The 23,329-nt window shown below is 41.2% G+C and overlaps 1 protein-coding gene across 1 annotated transcript in view; it reads left to right on the top strand.

Annotated features, from left to right (window-relative positions):
- The first annotated feature begins 2,917 nt into the window (after positions 1 to 2,917).
- The window catches only part of LOC126334698 (macrophage mannose receptor 1-like), a 32,590-nt gene continuing 12,178 nt past the window's right edge, over positions 2,918 to 23,329 (top strand). Inside the window, exons 1-4 of the mRNA XM_049997200.1 lie at positions 2,918 to 2,961; positions 6,946 to 7,096; positions 13,850 to 13,880; positions 17,045 to 17,323. Coding sequence (XP_049853157.1) covers positions 2,957 to 2,961; positions 6,946 to 7,096; positions 13,850 to 13,880; positions 17,045 to 17,323 — 466 coding nt within the window. The 5' untranslated portion in view covers positions 2,918 to 2,956. The remainder of the gene's footprint in view (positions 2,962 to 6,945; positions 7,097 to 13,849; positions 13,881 to 17,044; positions 17,324 to 23,329) is intronic.

The following is a 23,329-nucleotide window of genomic DNA, read 5'->3' as shown; positions in this document are numbered from 1 at the left end:
AAACTGCCATTCAGCTGATTGTCCTCTCTGCACTCACCACAAGTGCCCCCGATGTTGTAGTGTGGGTGATTGCACTGTGGACTGCGGTACCAATGGCAAGCACCCATTCAGCCACATCGCCTCTCTGCACTCACTCATCACTATTGCCCCCGATGACCTAGTGTGGGTGCTCTTACAGGGGGCTGTGGTCCCAATGGCAAGCCACATCAATCGAGTCACCTCTCTGCACTCACCATGAGAGTAAACAGTCATAATGTGAGTGATCTAATAGCGGGCTGCAGTCCCAGTGGCAAGCTGCCATTCAGCCACATTGCCCCTTTGCACTCAGAACGAGTGCCCCCAACGTCCTAGTATGGAATTCTGTCATGGTGGGCTGCAGACCCAACGGCAGTATGCCATTTAGGCATATTACTTCTCTGTGCTAACCACGAGTGTTCTCCCCTCGATGACCTAAAGTGGGTGCTCTAATGGTGGGTTACAGTTGCAGTATCAATACTTCATTCAGTCACATCGCCTCTCCGCACTCACCATGAGTGACCCCATTTCTAGTGTGGTCGCTCTCATGGCAGACTGTGGTCCCAGTGGCAAGCTGCCACTAATGTGGAAAGCTACCTTTCAACCACATTGCCACTCTGCCCTCACCACAAGCCCCCCCCCCCTCCCCCCAGTGTTGTTCTGGTGTGGGTGTTTTCACCAAGTACTGCAAGCCCAGTAGCAAGCTGCTGTTCAGCTGCATCGTCTCTCTGCACTCAACACAGATGACATTAGCGTCAGTGCGACGAGCTGTCGTTCAGTTGCATCTCCTTGTAGACATACTCCAAGCATGCTCGATCCATAGAACGCCTCTGGAAGTCACGAAGTGCATCTTCTGGTGGTTGTTTTTGTCATCATCAGAGTTTTCCTATCGCGCCATGCTGAGCGGCCAGCCTCAGCATTATCCCCTTGCACATACTTTCAAAACATAGTATGCGGGCTGTGCCGATGCGAAATCTGTTTGCTTTGGTTGCCACCCGCAGATCTCAGTTAAAACAGTCTCTCGGGACAACAGTTGCCAGCTGTGGCCCAAAAGAAAGAAAATGGTTCTCGCTGAGGAGGAGTTCAGAGGTTCTATGTGGAATGAGGCAGACGCCTTGATAAGCGGGTCAGCCTTGAAGAACCACTCCTGTGGCGGAAATAGGGGGAGTGGAAGTGGACGTACTGCTGTCACTAGCTAAATTGGTTACTAAAATCAGTGACAAGACAGGTATTCACAATTAATAAAATGTTCCTGTCTACTATGCCGTGGTCTAAGGGACTTCACTTCAAAACCCGACGTTTCCTGTCCAACTGAGGAGGAAATTTTCAAGGAGGATCGTAGATTTCTTGAATGTCCGATTCACACCACGGCTCGCTACTGACTTCATCAAAACTCCACTTCAGCGAACTTCCATGCAGCTGGCCGTTATGGACTGCTGTCGTCCATCCCATGGTGGAAAACTCATACACATCTTCTTCAGCACCGGAATCCCAGTTTCATTCAATTTCACGCCCTCCTCCTTCCTATTAAAATTCTTGGGTTAACAATCTCTATGACCTCTCCGTATAGGCTATCGTGGTATCCGTTTCTGGCTGCCAGTACTTGAGTCCGGTCAAAATGAATGTGGTGGTCTCCTGGCTGTAAAGCATGTTCCGCAACAGCTTATCTGTCAGTCTCCCCTCTTTTGCAAATGCCCTGGTGCTCTTCATGTCGTATTTTCACTGTTCGTTTTGTAGTACCCACGTACACCTCTGATCAACTACACGGAATCCTATAAATTCCAGGTTTTTCCAGCTGTTGGCGAGCAACCTTGGCCGTTTTATGTGATCTTGCATCTTCCGTGTGGGTGTTAAAATTACCGCGATGTTTAGTTTTCCCAAGATATTTCTTATGCGGTCTGTGACGTCCTTAACGAATGGCAGGAAAACTTTCCATTTCACTGGCACCTGGGCATCACTATCTTTTCTACGCGGTGGTCTTAACGCTCTTTTCACCGCAGCGAACGAATAACCATTCTTGAGCAATCAAGCCCAGGATTCCTTATCTTAAATAAATGTATTAATCCTTCTTCATCGTTCCTGAATGTTTGTAACATGATCACGGGAAATCCCTGTATGTTAAGGAAAGCCATGGACTCACATCAGAATACTATCTCGTCCCTCCCTACCACAGTCAGACTCAAATCTTGTCCGTACAGTATTTCTTCTTCCTCCTCTTCCGGTACGAAATGAATCACTGCTGAGAAATATTCACTAAATCTACATTGCTCCGGATTATTGAGAAGTATGGCATTGCCTAAACAATCAAATACCTTTATTGAATCAAAACTATGATTTAGCCTTGCTAGTATCTGAAACACAAAACAGTAAACAGCATTTTCTGTCCATATTTCTTTCCTGGATATCTACTACAAATTATGTAGTCGGAGAGAACTTTCTCAAAAACTTGAAAAAATTATGGTAGAAAAGAAATCGTGTGCTAATCTTCTACAGTATCTGTTTTTCCCCTTTTGTAGAGGGGTTTTACTGAGTACTCTGATCAATCTGCGAGGAAACTAGCCGCACAAGAAGACACTGCACAAGACTTGACTGAGTGAAGGTCTAACTAAATGTTATACGGGGCTTCAAAATAACTGAATATGGTACAGTCAAGTACAAAAAGTTGAGAGGTAGTGGAAAACATTTCCTAATTTCCAGTTTTCAGGTGTTAACATCCTGCGTTCTCCACATTTTACGGCAGTCTGTTTCCTAAGAAGTCTGCTACTTCCCGTCCCGAAGAAATTGGCTTCCTGCTTCCTCGTCCCAGGCCCGCCTGACAGCTGAACCGTAGCACGTGTCCGTGAGTGCGTCAGCAGGAAGCCCCCAACGACCACCGCCACCACTCACATTGGAGCGCGCGAATTCCGTGTCCACTCACTGGCAGTGCGGCGGCGCAGCAACCATGAGGTGAGTCCGGCGTCTGCCGCTAAAATCCATTGCACTGTCGTCGGTCACGTAAGGATTAGCGCGGGAAGTTGTCGAGTTGTGCGAGAGTTCTTGTCACACAGATGGAAGGTATGACGATATCGTTAATACACTGAACATGCATAAAGTTCTCAGGATACAAGTCTGGTAGCTGTATGAGAGTACACACCACGGTTTTACTTCAATAGAATGTTTACCAAGGAATTTATAGACAGAAGTACTAGTTGAAAAAATCTACACATTATGTTTACCGTGTAGTGAATAATGCTGTCTTATAAAAATTGTTTTATGTAACTTATGTGGTGAAGAAGACGGAATGGAATAGGTTTCCAGGCTTTTAATTACTTAACCACAAACAGCAGTAAAATCAGCAGACAGGGCGTTTTTATGTAGATCGCTGCCCGTTACCTGGCACAAACACATTGAAATTATTCAGTATTCCCCACACGTAACTTTTTCTAATGTGAGAACGGGTTTCGGCTAGCTGCCATAACCGGACATAACCCGACATGGTCACGAGCACAGGAAAAGCGCTGCAGGCCATGCGCTGTTAGCAAAGGCACTCGTGTCGGACGTGTGCTGCAATAGTCCATTAACGTCAAATTTGGTTGCACTGTCCTAACAGATACGTTCGTACGTCCCACATTGATTTCACTGTCCTAACAGATACGTTCGTACCTCCCGCATTGATTTCTGCTGTTATTTCAGGCAATGTTGCTCGTCTTTTAGCACAGACGACTCTACGCAAACGCTTCTGCTCTCAGTCATTAAGGGTGGTAGGACGTCAAACGGGCTGTCCTCGAGCAGGAGAGGTACCACAGGACATTTTATTTTCTACTGTCTATACTTTTACAAACCAATTCATAAAACTTTGTCAGCATGACCAGGTAGGATTCAGGATCCACGCTCGTAGCAGTGGAAGTGCAAAAACATAACAAAATAAAAGATTTTTAGATATGAAATTTCATTATTTTTTTCACTTACTGTTGGCTGCATTTATTGCTGTAGGTACATTTTTCTTCACAATTAAGAGAGATTCTTTGATGAATTTTGCGCAGGATACAAAACATACTTACAGGTGTAGAATTTAAGAAATCTATTAAAAACTGTGGTAAAAATTGAGATAATTAACTACAAAATTTGATTTTTTTTTCTAAACATAAAGTTTAAAACGTGACAGCTGAATCATTTTTTCATACACTAAATAAATTCTAGAGTTTCAGACCCCTGTAAGTATGGGTTGTATGTTATGCAAAATTCATCGAACAGTCTCTCTTACTTATGAAGAAAAGTGTACCTATAGCAACAAATGCAGTGAAAAAACGATGAAATTTCACATGTAAAAAAAATATTTTGTTATGTTTTTGAACTTCCGCTGTTACGAGTGTGAATCCTGAATCCTTCCTGGTCATGCTGACAAAGTTTTATGAATTTACTTGTAAAAGTATAGACAGTGGAAATTAATATTTCCTGTGGTGCCTCTCCTGCTCCAAGTGGGCCCGTTTGACGTCCTACTCCCCTTAAGTGAAGGTTATCGGCCATTCAGTTGTCCATGTTGAGAGGTAATGGCTGAAATTGGATATTCTCGGCACGCTCTTGACGTTATTGATCTCGGAATATCGCATTCCATAACAATTTCGGAAACTGAACGTCCCACATTCCGCATCGAAAGTCTGTTAATTACCGCTGTGCGGACATGATCAAGTCAAGAATCTTTACACATAAATGAGTACAAATAACAACTCCCGCAAAGCCTTGCCCATTTATACCTCGTATAAGCGGTGCTACCACCATCTGCGTATGTACATACATATCGCAATCTCATGACTAGTCACGTCAGTGTACATGAGTAATGCATACTAAATATTTTAAGATATCAGTACAACATATATCCTCAAAAAGTGGGGGGTGGGGGCTACCCTCACGAAGTGCAGATGCATACTAGCGGCGACGCAGTTCCTTGTAACAATGTGAATCATTCAACCGCTACCAGGTGCGCCCAAAGCACACCATCACACTCGATTCCACAAATGACAGCTAAGTGCATACAGGAGTGAAACGTAAGTTAGGTAACAAATATACTTTCCATTTCAGTTAATGTGTTAGGTAAACATTAAAGTAACAAATGCATTAATACATGTGCGTCTATATAGCTCTCGTGAAATTGTAACAAACTTGTCAACAAGTGCAGTGCTAAAGACGATAAAAACAGAAGTGGTGGACGCCAAAAGCAGCAAAAGCTACCAGTCAACAAGAATATAACAAAAGGCAAAATCACAGATAAAATGACTCCCAGGCAGCCAGTGAATCGACTACATACTACATAGTTGTCTTGTATACTTGCCGGTCGTTTTTTTTTTTCGGGCTCCAAAACTCTTATGTTAGGTCAAGTTTGTTAAAATACCGTGAGAGTTATATAGACGTACATTTGTTAAAGTAGCGCAGTGGTTACTACGCTGGACTCGCAATCGGGAGATCGACGGCCATCCAAATTTGGGTTTTCCGTGATTTCCCTAAGCCAGTTGAGGCAAATGCCGTGGTGGTTCCTTTGAAAAGGCACGGCCAATTTACTTATCCGTCTCTCCCACATCTGAGCTTGAGCACCGTTTCTAGTGACCTCTCTGTCGGCGGGATGTCAAACACAAATATCCTCCTTAAAGCTACACGGATTTCTTATTGTAATGAGTACCTAACAGATTAACTGAAACGATATGTATATTCTCAGCCAAAATTGCGTATCATTCCTGCCTGCACTAATCTCATCTGTCAAATACAATCCGCTGTTGTGCCTGGACACTGTGTCGCTGCTAGAATGTACGTACACATCGCATGGCAGTTACTATTTGACGATATACATTGTATTGATATTTTAAAGTATTTGGTATGTACTATTCGCCTATATTTCTGTACTTGTACCCTATTAATTGTGAGTGCTTCTCAATTTGTGATCTGGTGAAATAATATGCATCCCACGATAATTTCCTTTTCATAGGGAAAATATTTTTTAATGTGTGCAAAGAATTGTACATCCCATGTTTTTAATTTTTATCTTATGTCAGATTCTATTATAGCAGTTAGCCGAAACCCATCCTCACACTAGAAAAAATAAACAGTGGCCGAGATTGAAAACTTTTGTTTGTTTGTACAGACAATTATGTTCATATAAAGAATGTTGACATAAAATATCTCACATTCCGGCCTTCGATTTGTTTATATTTTACTTGATAGACCAGTAGTAAAGCGGTAAGTGAACAAGAGAGCAATAGTTGCGAAGGTGATTTTTGCGCCTTCACATAACCAGAGCTCGCAAATATTACCGAAATATACTAAATGACATTGAAGAAAATCGCTAAAATTCAGAAAGATTAAGTACTCCTCGTAAATAGCTTATTTCGATGTGTAGCAAGTCATTAATAACCAAAACGCTCAAAATACGTCTTCAATTCTCGTTGCACAGCCGATAAACTGTTGATGCTAAAATGCGGAGTATAGCACAGCCATAAGGGTGCCCAGTTATCCGGAATACAATCCTACCACCCCTAGAATTCAAACATAAAGAGACGAGCAAGTGGATAAAGTTTCTGATTTTCTTGGACGAACTTCTGATGTCAAGGAACACTAAATTTAATTTTGTGTGTAGTGGTAGTTGGTAGCGTATTCATGTGGGGAAAGCGAACACTGATTACATACGTGATGATGGTGGCGTTGTAAGTACAATCGATTAGATCGATGTGTTTTACGTATATTATAAATCTGGAATCTATTGTCGACAAATATCGAATCAGTCATTCCGGAAGTACGCTAGATACTGGTGTATATCCACGCTACGTTGGAGCGTTTCGGTAGAGAGAATCTAAAGAGCAACTGTTGACTGGAGCGTGTGCAAGACCAATAAGGTTCATTTTAAAGACATTAGGCAGCATTTATTTCTATTAGATCGTATGTAGAGCAATCTGTTGTGTTTAGGGGGACAGCCAGTGGTTCCAGCTGGCTATGGACGTTGTTGGTGCTGCTCGAGGGTGCTGCGCTATCCTTCGCGGATGGCGATTTGGAATGTGCCTGCAGCCTCAGGACCCAGAAAGACGCGATGGTCAACGTCACCTGCCCGAAAGTGCACGTGAGTTCGTCTCCACCACTTGTCCTTCTCTGAAAGTTGTGTTCTACAGTACACGAAACTTATTTGGTCAACGCAGATAACGCTGTATGCAACATTTGTAAAGAAGCAATCTTCCTGTTCATTTTATATGTTTGTTATATAATTTTAAATAAATTTCATTAGAAGTTCCGTGAAACAATAAGAGCCAAAACTGTATGGTCGTAAAATGTACCACTAAAAGCTTTTAAATCTGATTAAATGCAAAAATGGATACTATAGTCATAAAAAATTTGCGAAAATTAATTTTAAACAATAATACTATTGCAGCGCTAAATTGATGCAAGGACCTCGTGTATCTCGTGTACAGAGTAGAAGTGATAAGCTACGAGGAAGGCTACACAGTATGCGAGAAAGCAGTTAAACCAAAACTATACTGCAGAAAGAAATTTGTGTATAGGAAGTAAGGGACACAGTCGAATATTTACGACTTTACGCCAACGTGAAAATAGTGGCCTGTCTGAACATTTATTTAGCCATACTTATGTTAATTAACTGGTCGCAAGTCTGTGTACAAGAGCAGACTCATTTTTCACTTACTTTGACCTTTTAGAACATACTGAAGCGTAAAACATGGATATGTGATTATTTTCAGTTCTAAAGTAGTGGTGTGTATTACATTTGATTTTGAAATGCACGTCAGACTTCAGTTAGTGTGCAGCCGAAAATATGCAACTGTGACTCCCACTTCCTATTCTCAAATTCCTTTGTTTCATGCAGTATTTCTACCCTACGCTTTTCTTCAAATTGATTTCCGCACCCTATATATTCGGATTTCTAAGAGTGAGATTATTCAATTCTTCTGGAAGTCTACTGAAAAATTTATTCCTAGAATAATGAATGTTTTTGTGTGCATTGGTTAAAGAAGAGTTATTCAAGTATAAATCATTTTCCCTGTGAGTGATCGTTGAGTGACTATGGCAGGTTCTTGTAAGCAACTTTGTATTACTAACTGCAAATCACACCGGAAAATATGCACGGTAATGGTGGAGCCAGAATTACGAGACACTTCAACAATCGCCTGGATGAAATACGTAAAGTGACACGCAGATCGCTGAGTGCCCTTTTCTGGTCTAAGAATATTCGTTCAGAATTGACAAGAGTTGCCTCAGAATACAACACCATAAGATATAATACACAACAAGTATGCAGAGTAAACAAGTTATCGAGTTTCAGTCATTGAAACTACAGATCATTCTTCTAGAAAAAAAAAAAAGATTCACGAGTTTGAGTGTATAATAATTTCGAGGAAAAATACGCTTCACCCTAACAATTTAAGATATTCGATTCTGATGATTATTTGATTATCTTATGAACAACAGTTCCGCGTCATAAACGGACGTATTGTAGTCTAACCTAGATCTGCTTTCTGTAGGCTACTACCTTCTTTGATAAGTCGTGTAAGTTACAATTCACTTCGTTCAGAATGACTTTTCAGCCATCTGTACACAGGAGTTTTTTAATCAACTGCCTTGTTTCCCTGTGGATAGTTAATGAAGATCAATAAAATTAACGGACACCAAAAAACTATCCTACGGCATTCCTCTACTTAACAACACCCCAATTAGAAAGCATTTCTGTTTACTGTTCATTAACAATAGTGACTTTCCATTTGCATAGACAATATATTCCAATATTTTCCAATCATTTTCACTAAATGACTTCAATTTGTTGTAATTTTAGTACGTTACAGACGTTCTATTTTGTTATAAGGGGCACTATTGATATGACTATTATAACGTGAGATAGAAGCTCGCACAGAAACAAATACTTGTAGAGATATGGACAGTTCTGTCCTACAATATCTATTCCTCAGTTAACAGCACAAGAGGAACTTATTGTGGTCACCACGTATTATTTCAAATACTTCAGCTATCCTTCTCAAACATTCAGGGTCTGGCGAACATGCGAGGCTGCCCTCTTATGTGGTCACACGTTACACATATTATTATAATGTTTTCAATGTGTGTGGGCTGCCGCCGTGCCTTTAAAGACCTATAAACCTAACGGCTGAATGTCAGGTGAATGGGGAGATCTCGTCACTGGACCTCCTCGCTTAATCCACCGCACATCAAACGGCTATGGCAGGTACTGACGCACGAGATTAGAAAACTGAGTGAAGCTCTGTCGTGTGTAAAACACATCTACTGTTACTCTCCCAGCGTAACTTTCTCCAAAAAACGTGGTTAATTTGTTTTCCTGAAAAGCCTGATTAACAGGACGCTGTTAATTTGTCCCGTGAAATGTTTGGCCCCATAAATACATCTCTCTCAATTCCTGCAACACAGATGCGAAAGCAAACCTGACAGCTTACTTTCATGATCGCACGAGTACTTTCATCTGCTCACAAATCGTTATTGTGAAAATTCATTGTTCCTTTCTGGGTGAACCACACCTCTAACGTAATACAATATATAGAAATAAGAATAATGAAGACTGATCTGCGGATCTTCAACGTTCCGTATCAGAATATTCTAGCAGAACCGTTATTGAGTGTGGTTGTCTTCTGGCCTCAGATCGGACGCGATCTAAATGGCACAGATAAGGTAACAACCTGTGCCAGAACAAATAATTCCAAAACATTATACAGCTTTAGCTCTTTCCACGCTTGTATCAGTAGCGTCAGCTCTTTGGACACTTGTATCAGTATCTATTTATTGCGACACACGCTACTCCGTATTTGGCGTGCGACCTGCGCGATGTTTGCCGAAACTTCTTGAGAAATATGTATTGTCTGAAAGTAGCAACAACAATCTTCTGAACACTTTTCTTCAGATGGAATGCTACACTGAAAATGTCTTTCAAAGCTGTTGGCTAAACCATATAAGAACATCATGTGTGTCATTCCAAACATAGAATAATAAGGCTGCATGACACATTTTACGTTGTTCACATTTCATACACTCAGTCACCTTGCTATGATGCCAGTACGTCCTCAAAACCATCCTCACGAAACGGCTAACGTATCAGATGGCTGTGAGTTTAAGAAGTGCAATAGAGTCAGAGGATTAGCTCCGGAAGAAAAAACAATGAATTGGAAACGAGTGATGTACAACAATAGGAACACAATCTACAGCACTGGGTGCTGATCATTCTACATATATGGAAAATTAACCATATCTCAGCGAACATTTTTTGGGGACATCTTTTCGTAGTACTTTTTCTGTACTTGAGCGATGTTGTCTCCTATGAAAACGTGTGCGCTTTTCAAACACACCGCTTAAACACAATAATACTAGAAGAGCAACGCAGTTTTGAAAAGATACGGCAATGTTCACGTTCAGGACGATAAATTTGCCAAATTCGTTGAAGTTCAGCTCCAACGAACAAAGGAGATGACTGCCAGTATTAACATACCATGTACTAGATTATTGTACTATCAAACCAATACATGTTCCAGCTTATTTCAACAGATAGTGTATTTGAAGAAATTTCGTTAGTACTAAAATACCGTTTCACCCACTGGCCTTCTTTGATTCCATTTTGTTTCTGATCTTCTCTTCTCTACTCTGCACATAGTTTATTCTGGATTTTATACGTTTGCTTATTATTGAAATGTGTGCTATCCTACACAAGTCTTAAGAAAAGTTAAAAGAACTTTTATTGTTTTTTGGAACATTGTCCCAGGAAAAGCAGCTATCTTTATAGTGTAACAGCTTATTTAAATAGACACAGTCGGAATCGCATTTGCGTTGTTTATCTTTATTTTTATATGATCGGTTTTGATCATCAGAGAGATCATCTTCAGCTCTTACATTATTTGATGACCGTAGGAACCGTTGGAATGGAGCAGGTCCATCTGCGCAGTCGCTGAGAATAAGAATGTAAATGTTATCACGACTATGTATATTGAATTAAGCTATACTACTATAACGATCACTGCCTTTTCTGGGACAACTTTCCAAAATAATAATAAATATTCTTTGAGTTTGTCTTATGGTCTGTGTGAGATAGCATACATTTAAATAACAAGAAAAAATAAAAAATACTAAAATATAACTGCAGAGAAGAGAAAAGCCGAAACTATATACAATGAAAGAACAGAAAGGCAGCAGATGAAACGGTATTTTAATACGAAAGATATTTCTTCAAATACACTGATAAACCGCAATAATATGAAACTGTCCACAGCGATATTGGAAGTGCAGCCACGAGATGCGGAAAGAGCGTAAGCGGAGCAGAAACGATTGGGAAACATTCTAGCTATGATATGGACTGCAAAGGCGTAATACTTTAACCTAATGGACTTTGATAAGGGGCAGATTGTTACAACGGGCGCCTGCGGATGAGCGTCTGGGATACAGCGAGACTAACTGGCTGTTCGCGAGCCACTGTCGTCAGCATCTATAGAAAGTGGTTGAAGGAGAGGTAAGGTTGGCGTAACATGTTAGACGTCCACTTATCATTATAGGACTTGACGTTCGGGCGCTTGGCAGCCCTGTGAGGTAGGATAGACAGAGCTTTCTGGCAGATCTAACGAGGGAGTACAACGGTGAAAAGCTGGTACATGTCTTTAGGAGCCCACCGTTCAACACACATTATTGAACAAAGGGACTGGCAGCAGAAGAGCCCTACGTTTTGCCAGCCGGTGTGGCCGTGCGGTTCTAGGCGCTACAGTCTGGAACCGCGTGACCGCTACGGTCGCAGATTCGAATCCTGCCTCGGGCATGGATGTGTGTGGTGTCCTTAGGTTAGTTAGGTTTAAGTAGTTGTAAGTTTTAGGGGACTGATGACCACAGATGTTAAGTCCCATAGTGCTCAGAGCCATTTGAACCATTTTGAACTCTACGTTTTCCACTGGTGACCCAATTATGAAGTGGATTACAACTGTAGTGGACACAGGATCATCAAAATTGAACCACGGATAGTTGGAAACTTGCTGCTTCATCGTATGAATCACATTTCGATGGACGTGTCAAGATATGCCATCATCCAGTTGAAAAGCTGCTCGAAACATGCAGCGCCTGAACGCATGCCAATGGTGCAGTATTATTCGATGGTCGGCATTCACAAGGGCTTCCATGGGTATGCGGTAGTAACTGAAAGCGTCATGAGAGCTATGATCTACATGAATATTTTTGAGGGCCATCTGCATCACTTCCAGCTTGCTGAGTTCCCCAGCGGCTGTGGCATCTTTCAGCAGGATAGGTGCCCATTTCGCAATGCCAGATTCGTGCTACGGCTGTTTAAGGAGCAAGGCAGCAAATTTAGGTTGATATTATGGCTACCAAACTCGTCTCATATGAGCCCCTTTGAAAACAACTGAAAAGCATCCACGAACCACCATGTCGTTCTTTGCGGGAACCGCGTGATCTGTACGTACTCATCCTGTGCCACTGGGCCCCGGACATCTGCCAATGACGAATCCATGCAAAGCAGAATCGCTGCTGTAATAGGTTGCAGAGCAGGACCAACATACCACTTCTCAGGTGGTTTTATGCCTCATCAGCCGGTCTCGCTTACTTGGGGTACAGTAATTTATCGAAAACTGGAAATTTAAAAAAATCTAGATCGAGTTAGTCGGCTCCTAACTCACTTTGAAAGACTGTTGCATAAGGATGCAGGTGTAATTTGCCGCTTATCGTAGATAATTTGAACATGCAGTGGCCATGGTTGACAGGCTTCCGGATGCTTCCGTGGGCTGAGGTGGCTTTGAGGCACCTGGGGCGAAAGCTTTGCCACCTTTTGTGCTTATAGCGTCGCCAGTGATCTTCGATACCACAGTGCCTACCGATTCGCTCGTCCTGGCGGCCCGATACTCACCCGAGTGCGAATGGCGGGAAGGGCAGTGCCGCGAACTTCCGGGCGGATGGCGACACGGCTATCCCATTACGTCTGAAAACCAGGTCTGAGGTCTTTCCTAGTGTTGAAAGTACATCTTAGGTTGCATGGAATGGCTTGTCTCTTGGGATCGGAGCCCATCTTCCTGAAAGGTCGACACCAGCCGAGTGGGTAAGTTTTGGGGTCATTGGGAGCTCCATTATTAGGCGTGTGATGGAGTCCTGTATGAAAATATGGGAAAAATCGGGAACGAACGCCAGATTCCACTCGTAATACTTTACTGCACGATCCAGGGGGGAAATAACTAAATAATAAGTGCCGAGCATGGATATGTTTTTGTAGTTTTGACTATAAACTACATTGTCGAATACCGCATCTTGGAACCCCAAAAAATGCTCAAAATTTTTGCATGAATGTGGAACAATTAATTCTGTACACATAGCAATCTTGATTCGTAGTAGTTAATTAAAAGGATATATAACGCCAGAAATATATTTAGCTGACTAATCCAGATAGGACAACTTGTTACAGGTGTTCAACCTGTTGCACGAACCGTTTATCAAGGTGCATTATATCTAGTTCGGTAGTTCATATTATACTTCTCTTCCTTAAAGAGATCGTAACAGAAATAGAGAATAAAGAGAGAGAGAGAGAGAGAGAGAGAGAGAGAGAGAGAGAGAGAGAGAGAGAGAGAGAGAGAGAAGAGAGAACAGAGAGAGAGAGAGAGAGAGAGAGAATGAATAGGGTGTGTGCGAGGGGGGACGAGAAGTGCGGGAAATTTTGACAAAATTTGCAAAGAATGGGTAGAAATAAATCGATATATTCTTGAATGAAGCACACATCTTGAATAACCTAAAATATTCTGTACGAAGATTTTGACGTACCACACAACTTTACCTCCAGACAACTAACAAGGGATGTTTTCTTTTATTTCAGAATGGAAGCAACGAGTTCAGCTGCTTGAAAGGTATGTTCATAATACTATCACATCTATGCATGCAGTAGAGAAATACTTTAATAAAAATAATTTTGGGTATTAGACCGCGTTATTATAGCAGTTAGTTGCTGTAGTGGTGTATAATAACACCGCCTAATACTCAAAATATTTTATTCGCAATGACAGTGACTCTGAAAGCATACGAACGTAAATACAGAACTGAATTCTTTGCCGATTGAAACCGATATAAAACTTCGATGAAATTAACGACTGCTAAAAACACCACAAATTAACATAAAGCACATAACAAACGAACAAAAAATGTGATAGCAGCTCTTCGATAGCTGTTTTTATCATCAATGTAAGCTGAAAGTTTCAATTATTCAAACTTGTAGGTCCACATTAGAGGTCTAAGTATTTCAACGTTAAGTCCTCATATCCGTATTTGCGTATGACAGCATGTGTAACTTAAAATTCTTCTATACAAGCATCTTTTTTCAAATCCACAACAGTTACTAAAAGCTGTTGCCACTGAAGCATGAAATATTCATTTTTATTATTCGTGTAGTTTGAACAGTAGATTCACTGCATTCTCATCAACAATCGTGTAGCAGAAATAATTTACGTTCTGCTGTTACAACAAGCAAGATATATGACCATTTTCTGCGGAATATTACGACGGCCAGGTGCCTAGGTAGAATTTGCACAAAGTTTCATATGGAATCGAATGACATATTCCTCTATTCCTCGGCAACGACACGTCTGTAGCCGTTCCGTGATCTCCACAGTAGTCCATCGCCCATCGGTAACTGACCGCATAATTCAAAAAAGGTTTGAGAACACGACGCCGCTTTACCCGTTCTAGATCATTTCTGTTTATTTTAGGAGCCGTTTGTGGTTCGAGCATAGGGCTAATAATATTTCAATGAACTGTATCTAGTGTACCGTGCAAAGTAATTCCGCAATAAGAAATGGTGAAACTGATAATGTCCAGTACAATAATAGGTTACGCCTTTCCAAAACCAAATGTCCCAGGAGCGTCCATGTCCAAAGTAGGTTGTGGAGCACTGTAAAACCAGCTACATACTTTACGTTATTGTAGCAAATAGTTTGAAGATATTATATGCAGTTGCAAGACACATCTTCCTAAAGAATCTGCATAAGATTAATACAATATGTAAGAATTCATTTTTGGAAATATAATATTTCCTACTTGTTTGTGCCTGTACTGCTATGTCACGTTTGCACAAACATGAGACGATAAATGTTCACAGGAATGCACAACACAACACACTGGTCGCTGTAGACACTCCGTCTTTCGCAACATCAAGAATGGGTTGTGCGATATAAACGAAAGTTGGAAGATGTGTTTCTACAAATGAAAGATGAGATCTGTTCAGATTTCGAGACAGCGACGTTAGTAGCACCACTATAAGGATGCAAATGAGTTTTGCTTTAGATACACGCTGTAACGGTTGTGAGTGTTAGTTACCTTTCAGATTACACGTAGTGAGTCGACGATAGTCAAGATTACCTTCAAGACGAAATGTCACTGAGTCTGAACAATCTCGTGTACTATGGCTGCCAAGAGCTGGATGTTACTTCTGCGATATAGTAGAGAGAGCTGGGAGTAATGTAGCCACTGTACGCGATTGCTGGCAGCGGTGGTCAGGAGAACGTACAGTCGCAGGAAGACAGGGCTGCAGACGTCCATGTGGCACTACCAAGAGAAAAGACCATCATATTCGGCGTATGGCTCTGGCGCATCACGCTGCACTTGCAGTTTCAGTAGCGGCTAGCACAGTAGTGACACAAAGAACTGTTTTAAATCGGTTACTTCAAGGATATCTCCGAGCCCAGCACCCTACAGCGTGTATTTCACTGATCCTTCCGTAGCTGCGTCTTCATCAAGGGGTCCCGGGTTCGATTCTCAGCCGGGTTGGAGATTTTCTCTGCCCGGAGACTGGGAGTTTGTGCGGCCTTCATCATCATCATCATCGTCATTATCATTCGTGATAGTGGTTACGTTGGACTGTGTAAACAATTGGACTGTGTCAAAATTTGGGCTTTGTACAGGCACTGATGGCCTCGCAGTAAAGAATCTGTCATGTGGAGAAACCGTGTTCAGTAACCTCTACGGCCGCGAATATTTCTTTGTGGATTGGTACACCTATTACACAAGCTTTCGAGACCAACTGAGGAGCTGCTGGAGTTCCAAGGTTCGGAAAACTTACAACAGCGGAGAGAGCGGTGTGTTGACCCAGTGCTCTCCCACATCCAGCCATTGGGCGCTGTTGACATGGCGGCTAATCAGAACAGTCCTAAGGATCGGATTGCATGCTGTAGGCGATGGGTGGAAAATCAATTTTCCTCGCGGCTTCACTTGCTAAATTGCTTGACACACACCTCCTCCTCCACTCTCTCTGTGTCCACCTATTCCTCCTCCAGTGTTTTTGTGTAGGCCTTGCAACACAACTCGATAAATAAGGCTGATTCTACTATCACAATACACCTTTCATACAGGGCCACCTACCTACTGGAAACTGGATAATAGTTTCTTGCCTTTTCCACATAGGCTGCCTTACAAGGCAGGTCGATAAGGCGGCTGATACCGTTTCCACTCAACCACTCAACACACCTGTCGTGCAGTGCAGCGTACAAGGCAGGGCCTGGAAAAAAAGCCTCACTTCTGCTTTTATCTTTGCTGCTATTTGTAGACGATTATAAACCCCACAATGCTAATACTCGCGGCAAGTATGCTAACTTTGGCTGAAACCTATTCAGAGATTTTGCAGGAGATCCTAGACATACAGTACATACGTCCATCCATATATACACACTTCTTTCTCTCTCATATATATATATATATATATATATATATATATATATATATATATATATATATATATATGATAATGTTAAAAAGAGTGGCTGGTTGCTGTATCGCATTAATTAATTTTGGTAAACATTTTTGGAATACAGTCATCAATAGATTATTATATTTTAACTAAATATCAGTCTTGATCACAACATTTATGTCTCAATAACATAAGTATGTTATTGAGAGATAAATGCTGTGATCAAGACTGAACTTTAGTTAAAAAGTGCATTAATTAATGATGAGGCATACAGTTTCTGCATGTCTTAGGAAGTGGAGATCCTGGTGATATCATTTTAAATGTCTTTGCCCCCAGGAGAGCGACGGCCGTCCACCCCACCAGCCCCGCGGTATCTGCGCGACGGCTTTATGCCGCTGTCGGGCCGCTCCATGGTGCTCTTCTCGCGCAATGGCAACACGTGGCAGGGCGCTCGCAGCGCCTGTGCTCTGGTGGGGGCCGACCTGCTGGTGCCACGCGACCGGGACGCCATGGAGCTGCTCAGTCGTAGTCCATTCTCGGAACTGTTCAACGATCTAGAGGCCTTCCTTGGAGCTAGTGATATAGCGTCGGAGGGTCATTTTGTAGACATTGAAGGTCAGTGACTTCCCTTTTCCTTTCTGCGACGTGGCATTTTTCTAATACCAGGTTAGTCATGTAGTTTTAGTCATAACTTGGGAAAACTGAAGTTACTTAATTTATTTCCTGTGTCTGCAGGTATATGTCTGCAGTGCTCGTACACGTTACTATCACAATATATTTACCAACTGGTTGCATCATTTCGTGTACCTGGACTGCAGAGACGTACCTGAAAAAAAAAGAAATAAAAAAAATAAAAGAAATGAAAAATAAAAAATACATAAGTTTAATTTTTAGTGATGATAACTTGATAACTTTACGCTGAAAGATTCGCCTACGACATTATCCTTAGTGAAAGGAAAGATGTACTACATGACCTGCCAAATTCAATTAAGAATCTAATGAGCACGAAATATGGATTGAAGATAAACTGAAAAAAGTCGAAAGTAATAAGGAGCAGCAAAGATGACATCAGTCATAAAATTAAAATCCAATATTTGGCATAGCTCTACGATAATCAACTTGCTGAGGTTAGAAGCAACTGTTAACGTTATTTCTCGTGTTTCCCAAATAAAAAGGTGATGCGTAGGTTTCGAAATTTATATAAGTAAACAAAAGGAAAAGAAAGAAATTCTCTTTTGCAGAAGCAAGTTTGTTGTTGTTGTTGTTGTGGTCTTCAGTCAAGAGACTCATTTGATGCAGCTCTCTATGCTACTCTATCCTGTGGAAGCTTCTTTATCTCCCAGCACCTAATGCAACCTACATCCTTCTGAATCTGTTTAGTGCATTCATCTCTTGGTCTCCCTCTACGATTTTTACCCTCCACGCTGCCCTCCAATACTAAATCGGTGATCCCTTGATGTCTCAGAATATGCCCTACCAACCGATCCCTTTTTCTAGTCAGGTTGTGCGACAAATTTCTCTTCTCTCGAATTCTATTTAATACATCCTCATTAGTTATGTGGTCTACCCATCTAACCTTCAGCCTTCTTCTGTAGCACCAAGTTTCGAAAGCTTCTATTCTCTTCTTGTCCTAACTATTTATCGTCCACGTCTCACTTCCATACATGGCACAACTCAATACAAATACCTTCAGAAACTACTTCCTGACATCTATACTCGATGTTAACAAATTTCTCTTCTTCAGAAAAGCTTTCCTTGCCACTGCCAGTCTACATTTTGTAACCTCTCGACTTCGACCATTACCATTTATTTTGCTCCCCACATAGCAAAACTCCTTTACAACTTTAAGCGTCTCATTTCCTAATCTAATTCTCACAGGATCGACCGATTTATTCGACTACATTCCATTATCCTCGTTTTGCTTCTGTTGATGTTCATCTTATATCCTCCTTTCAAGTCACTGTCCATTCCGTTCAGAATGACAATGTCATCGGCGAACCTCAAAGATTTTATTTATTCTCGATGGATTTTAATTTCTACTCCGAATTTTTCTTTTATTTCCTTTACTGATTGCTCAATATACAGATTGAATAACATCGGGGATTGGCTACAACCCTGTCTCACTCCCTTCCCAACCACTGCTTAACTTTCATGCCCCTCGATTCCTGTAACTGCCATCTGGTTTCTGTACAAATTGTAAATAGCCTTTCGATCCCGTATTTTACCCCTCCCAAGGATTCGAAAGATAGTATTCCAGTCAACATTGCAAAAGCTTTCTCTGAGTCTACAAATGCTAGAAACGTATTTTTGCCTTTCCTTAATCTATCTTCTAAGATAAATCATTGGGGCAGTATTGCTTTACGTGTTCCAACATTTCTACGGAATATAAACTGATCGTCCCAGAGGTCGGCTTCTACTGGTTATTCCATTCGTCTGTAAAGAATTCGTGTTAGTATTTTGCAGCCGTGGCTTAGTAAACTGATAGTTGGGTAATTTTCACATCTGTTGATACCTGCTTTCTTTGGGATTTGAGTTATTATATTCTTCTTGACGTTTAAGGGGTTTTTGCCTGTTTCATACCTCTTGTTAACTAGATGGTAGAGTTTTGTTAGGCCTGGCGCTCCCAAGGCTGTCGGTCGTTCTAATGGAATGTTGTGTACTTCCGGAGCCTTGTTTCGACTTAGGTCTCTCAGTGCTCTGTCAAACTCTTCACGCAGTATCATATCTCCTATTTCAACTTCCTCTACATTCCTTTCCATTTCCATAATATTGTCCTCAAGAACATCGTCCTTGTATAGACCTTCTATATAGTCCTTCCAGCTTTCTGCTTTTCCTTCTTTGCTGATAACTGGGTTTCCATCTGAGCTCTTGATATTCATACAAGTGATTATCTTCTCTCCAAAGGTCTCTTTAATTTTCCTGTAGGCAGTATCTATCTTAGCCCTAGTCACATATGCCCCTACATCCTAACATTTGTCCTCTAGCCATCCCTGCTTAGCGATTTTACACTTCCTGTCGATCTCATTTTTGAGACATTTGTATTCTTTTTTGCCTGCTTCACTTACTGCATTTTTATATTTTCTTCATTCACCAATAAAATTCAATGTCTCTTCTGTTACCCAAGGATTTCATCTAGCCCTCGTCTTTTTACGTAATTGTTCCCCTGCTGCCTTCACTATTCCAACCCTCAAACTACCCATTCTCCTGCTACCTGCATTTCTCCCCCCCCCCCCCCCTTCTGTCTATCGTTCCCTTCCACTCTTCCTGAATCTCCTTACAACCTCAGGTTCTGTAAGTTTATCCAGGTCCCATCTCCTTAAATTCCCACCTTTTTGTAGGTTCATCAGTTTTAATCTACAGTTCATAAGCAGTAGGTTGTGGTCAGCGTTCACATCAGCTCCTGGAAATGTCTTACAATTTAAAATCTGGTTCCTGAACTCTTTCTTACCATTATATAATCTATCTGAGGCCTCCCAGTATCTCCAGGCTTCTTCCATGTATACAAGTTTAAAATGCAATTTTAAAAACCCTAAATTGTAATCAAAACTGAATATCGTGAAGTGAACAATACGAAGGAATTCTGCTGCCTTGGAACCAAAATAACACATAGCTGATCAGTGCAGGCAAAAAAGAACATTCCTTTTAAAATAAATCTGCTAGGTCAAAACATCGCGGCTTAGCTCATGAAGAAATTTCTGAGAATATAAGTTTGCAGCACAGCATTGTATGGATATGAATTATGGGCTGTGGGAAAAGCAGAAAAGAAAAGAATCGGTAAGTTCGATATATAGAGCTGTAGAAGGATTTTGAAAATTACTCGGACTCATAACATATGCGGAACTTCTCTCCAGAATAGGCAACAAGATGAATATGTGCAATACATTGACAAGATGAATGGAGAAGGTAAAAGGACATGTGTTGAGAAACAAGGGAATAGCCTCAGTGGTAGTAGAGAGAGCAGTAGAAGGCAAAAATGGTTGGGGAAGACAGAGATTGGAATATATACGCTAGAAATAACTGACGTCGTTGGCTGCTGTTGCAGCACTGAAATGAAGCTGTTGACACAGGACACGAATTCATGGCACATCAAACCAATGAAACAATTTAAAAAAATACATTTATGACTGTATCTCGTATTCTACCTTCTTCGCAGATATTGAATTTCAGTATTTTACTAGCAATTAATAACTGTAAGAAGTGCGTAAAAGACGTATCGATCATTAGAAGGTCATCCAATCTAGGTGAAAATTAATTTTTTTTTGAAATATTAAAGTTTCAATTATTATTAATATTGGTGGTAAGAGACTTTTCTGGCTATCATTCATCTCCTACTGAAAATGCATAGCGCGGGGTATCTGTGCGATCTAGGATACCTTGTCGCGGTCCGCGCGGCTACCCCCATCGGGGGTTCGACTCCTCCCTCGGGCATGGGTGTGTGTGTTGTCCTTAGTGTGAGTCAGTTTACGTTAGATTAAGTAGTGTATAAGCTTAGGGACCGATGACTTCAGCAGTTTGGTCCCATAGGAATTCAGACACATTTGAACAGTAAAATTCGGAGGTAAAGATAGTAGTAATATAAGCAGTGCGTCACGTCATCTGGCGACAGTTCAGAAGAAGGACATGTTATTTAGATACAATTCAGCTCCCCGACAGAACAGGGTGGGTGGGATGAACGCGCCTCCCACACGTGTGCTGGAGGACGGAGCAGGTCCCGTATAACGTGAACTACATCAGACTAAGAAGTAACCTTAGAAAACTAGTACCAATGCATCACTTCACAAAGGACGGCACATATTTCATTATATTACCATTTAAGAGGGAATATAAATAAATAAGCAAACATCAACCCAATCATCGATACGATGATAAGCAACAAAGCACTCAACAGCTAGATGGCACTCCGATTAGAAGAACTAGAAAACCAATAAGGCTTACGTGGCCTCAAAATTAAATGGCAAACAGTTGTTTGCACTACTTATTCAGCAGGAACACTCATTACACACTATTTTGAAACGGAAAAAAATTCGAGCTCGCTGACTTCTTACATGTTTTTCAGTAAAACACAAGCCATAAGTAACGAATCACGCCTAAACTCTACTGTTTCAAAAATATAAATAACCGAATCTCAGATATGAAACTTCGTTTACCAAGCTGCCCGTAACAACTGCGGGGCAAAAGTAGATTCCTATTTTACGTGAATTTACCATAGAGAATCTCAGGGCGGGTCAACTAGCAACCCCATCAAAATGTTTTACAAATACAGAACCAAAACGATTACAGTGGAAAGGCACTATGATTAAATTAGACTAACCCCACTAAAAAGTCTTACAAACGCTTAACTAAAATGATTACAGTGATAGACTTTCTAATTAACTTAGACTTCACTGTATTTAAAAGAAAGAACAACACACAGTTCAGCCCACATGGTGCACGGTAAGCCAATTGAAATATGACAAATTTAAACAGCCAGTTCTGTTTAATGAACCTCAAATAGCTCTGTAATACGCAACTTACAAACATTTCACAAGCAGTATAGACTAACTTTTGTACTGAAGCAGAGTTGCTTCCATTAAGATAAACTTCAGGCCATTAGCAGCGAGCCCAGTAATCAACAAACACAGTAGACCTTTCAGGAAGTAGACACTTAGTCGCAGCCCTACGAAACAAAGCGCAGAAGCCACAGAAGGATCCTCACTAAAATATTTGAAGAATGTGTAGCGACGTATTACTCAAAATCTCCACACGTTCGGCACAGGCAAATTTTCAGAGTCCCATTGCCACCACAGCGAACCAAAAGTACCGTCTTCGCGGGATGAAGTCTGTGTTCTGCAAAAGTCGTTTACTCTCAGTTCCAGACAGCGGAGGTAAACCTGCCTCTCGTCCAGCAAGTGTTCCTTTCAATTCGGCCCGCAAATTCTAACTGCCCTGCTTCGTGCCGGTCGAAGCTCGTAGCGTAGAGAACCCTCCAAAGATCGTGCACCGCTAGTGCGATCTAGAAATCGATTGATCGATGCGAGCCTGCGCGGCTCAGCTGGTACGTTCGGTTTCTGTGGGCTTCCCAAGATTGATGTGGTCGTTCAGGGAAGTAGTAAATTAGCTCTCCCATCGAAATGAAGCGTTTCCGGACCCATGTCTAGATAACACATTCTATGCCTGTACGTGTGACAAGTGTTTCCTTGAAGTTTAACCATACCCTTTTATTACACCATGTAGTGTTTCCACTTAAAGTAAACCTATTTCTTGTATTAACAACGACACACAAAGCACCGTTCGGAAATTTAAACAAATTCCTTTTACATACCAGACACATAGGATATAAACTATAAACTTGAAACATAAGCCGCAAATTAAGCCGGTATGAAATAGCTGTTGTTACCTTCTTCTAATTTAGTTGGAAGGCAGTGTTGATAATGTCTTACCGCTGTGAAATGATCATGTTGGTGTTTATCAGAGCATTTTCTACCATGATTTATTTGTTATACTAATGAATTATGCTCCTGTTACTTTACAGACTGGGAAAAGAATATTAGGAAATTCCTTTCACCACTACTTACTATATCAGAAAATTGGTATTTTGTACACGTGTAAAGTCTTATTATGTCTTCCACTATTATTTTTGTT

The sequence above is a fragment of the Schistocerca gregaria genome, chromosome 2, assembly GCF_023897955.1.
Source record: "Schistocerca gregaria isolate iqSchGreg1 chromosome 2, iqSchGreg1.2, whole genome shotgun sequence".
NCBI lineage: Eukaryota > Metazoa > Arthropoda > Insecta > Orthoptera > Acrididae > Schistocerca > Schistocerca gregaria.
Note: the sequence above shows the minus strand (reverse complement) of the source record. Positions and strands in the feature narration are given on the sequence as shown.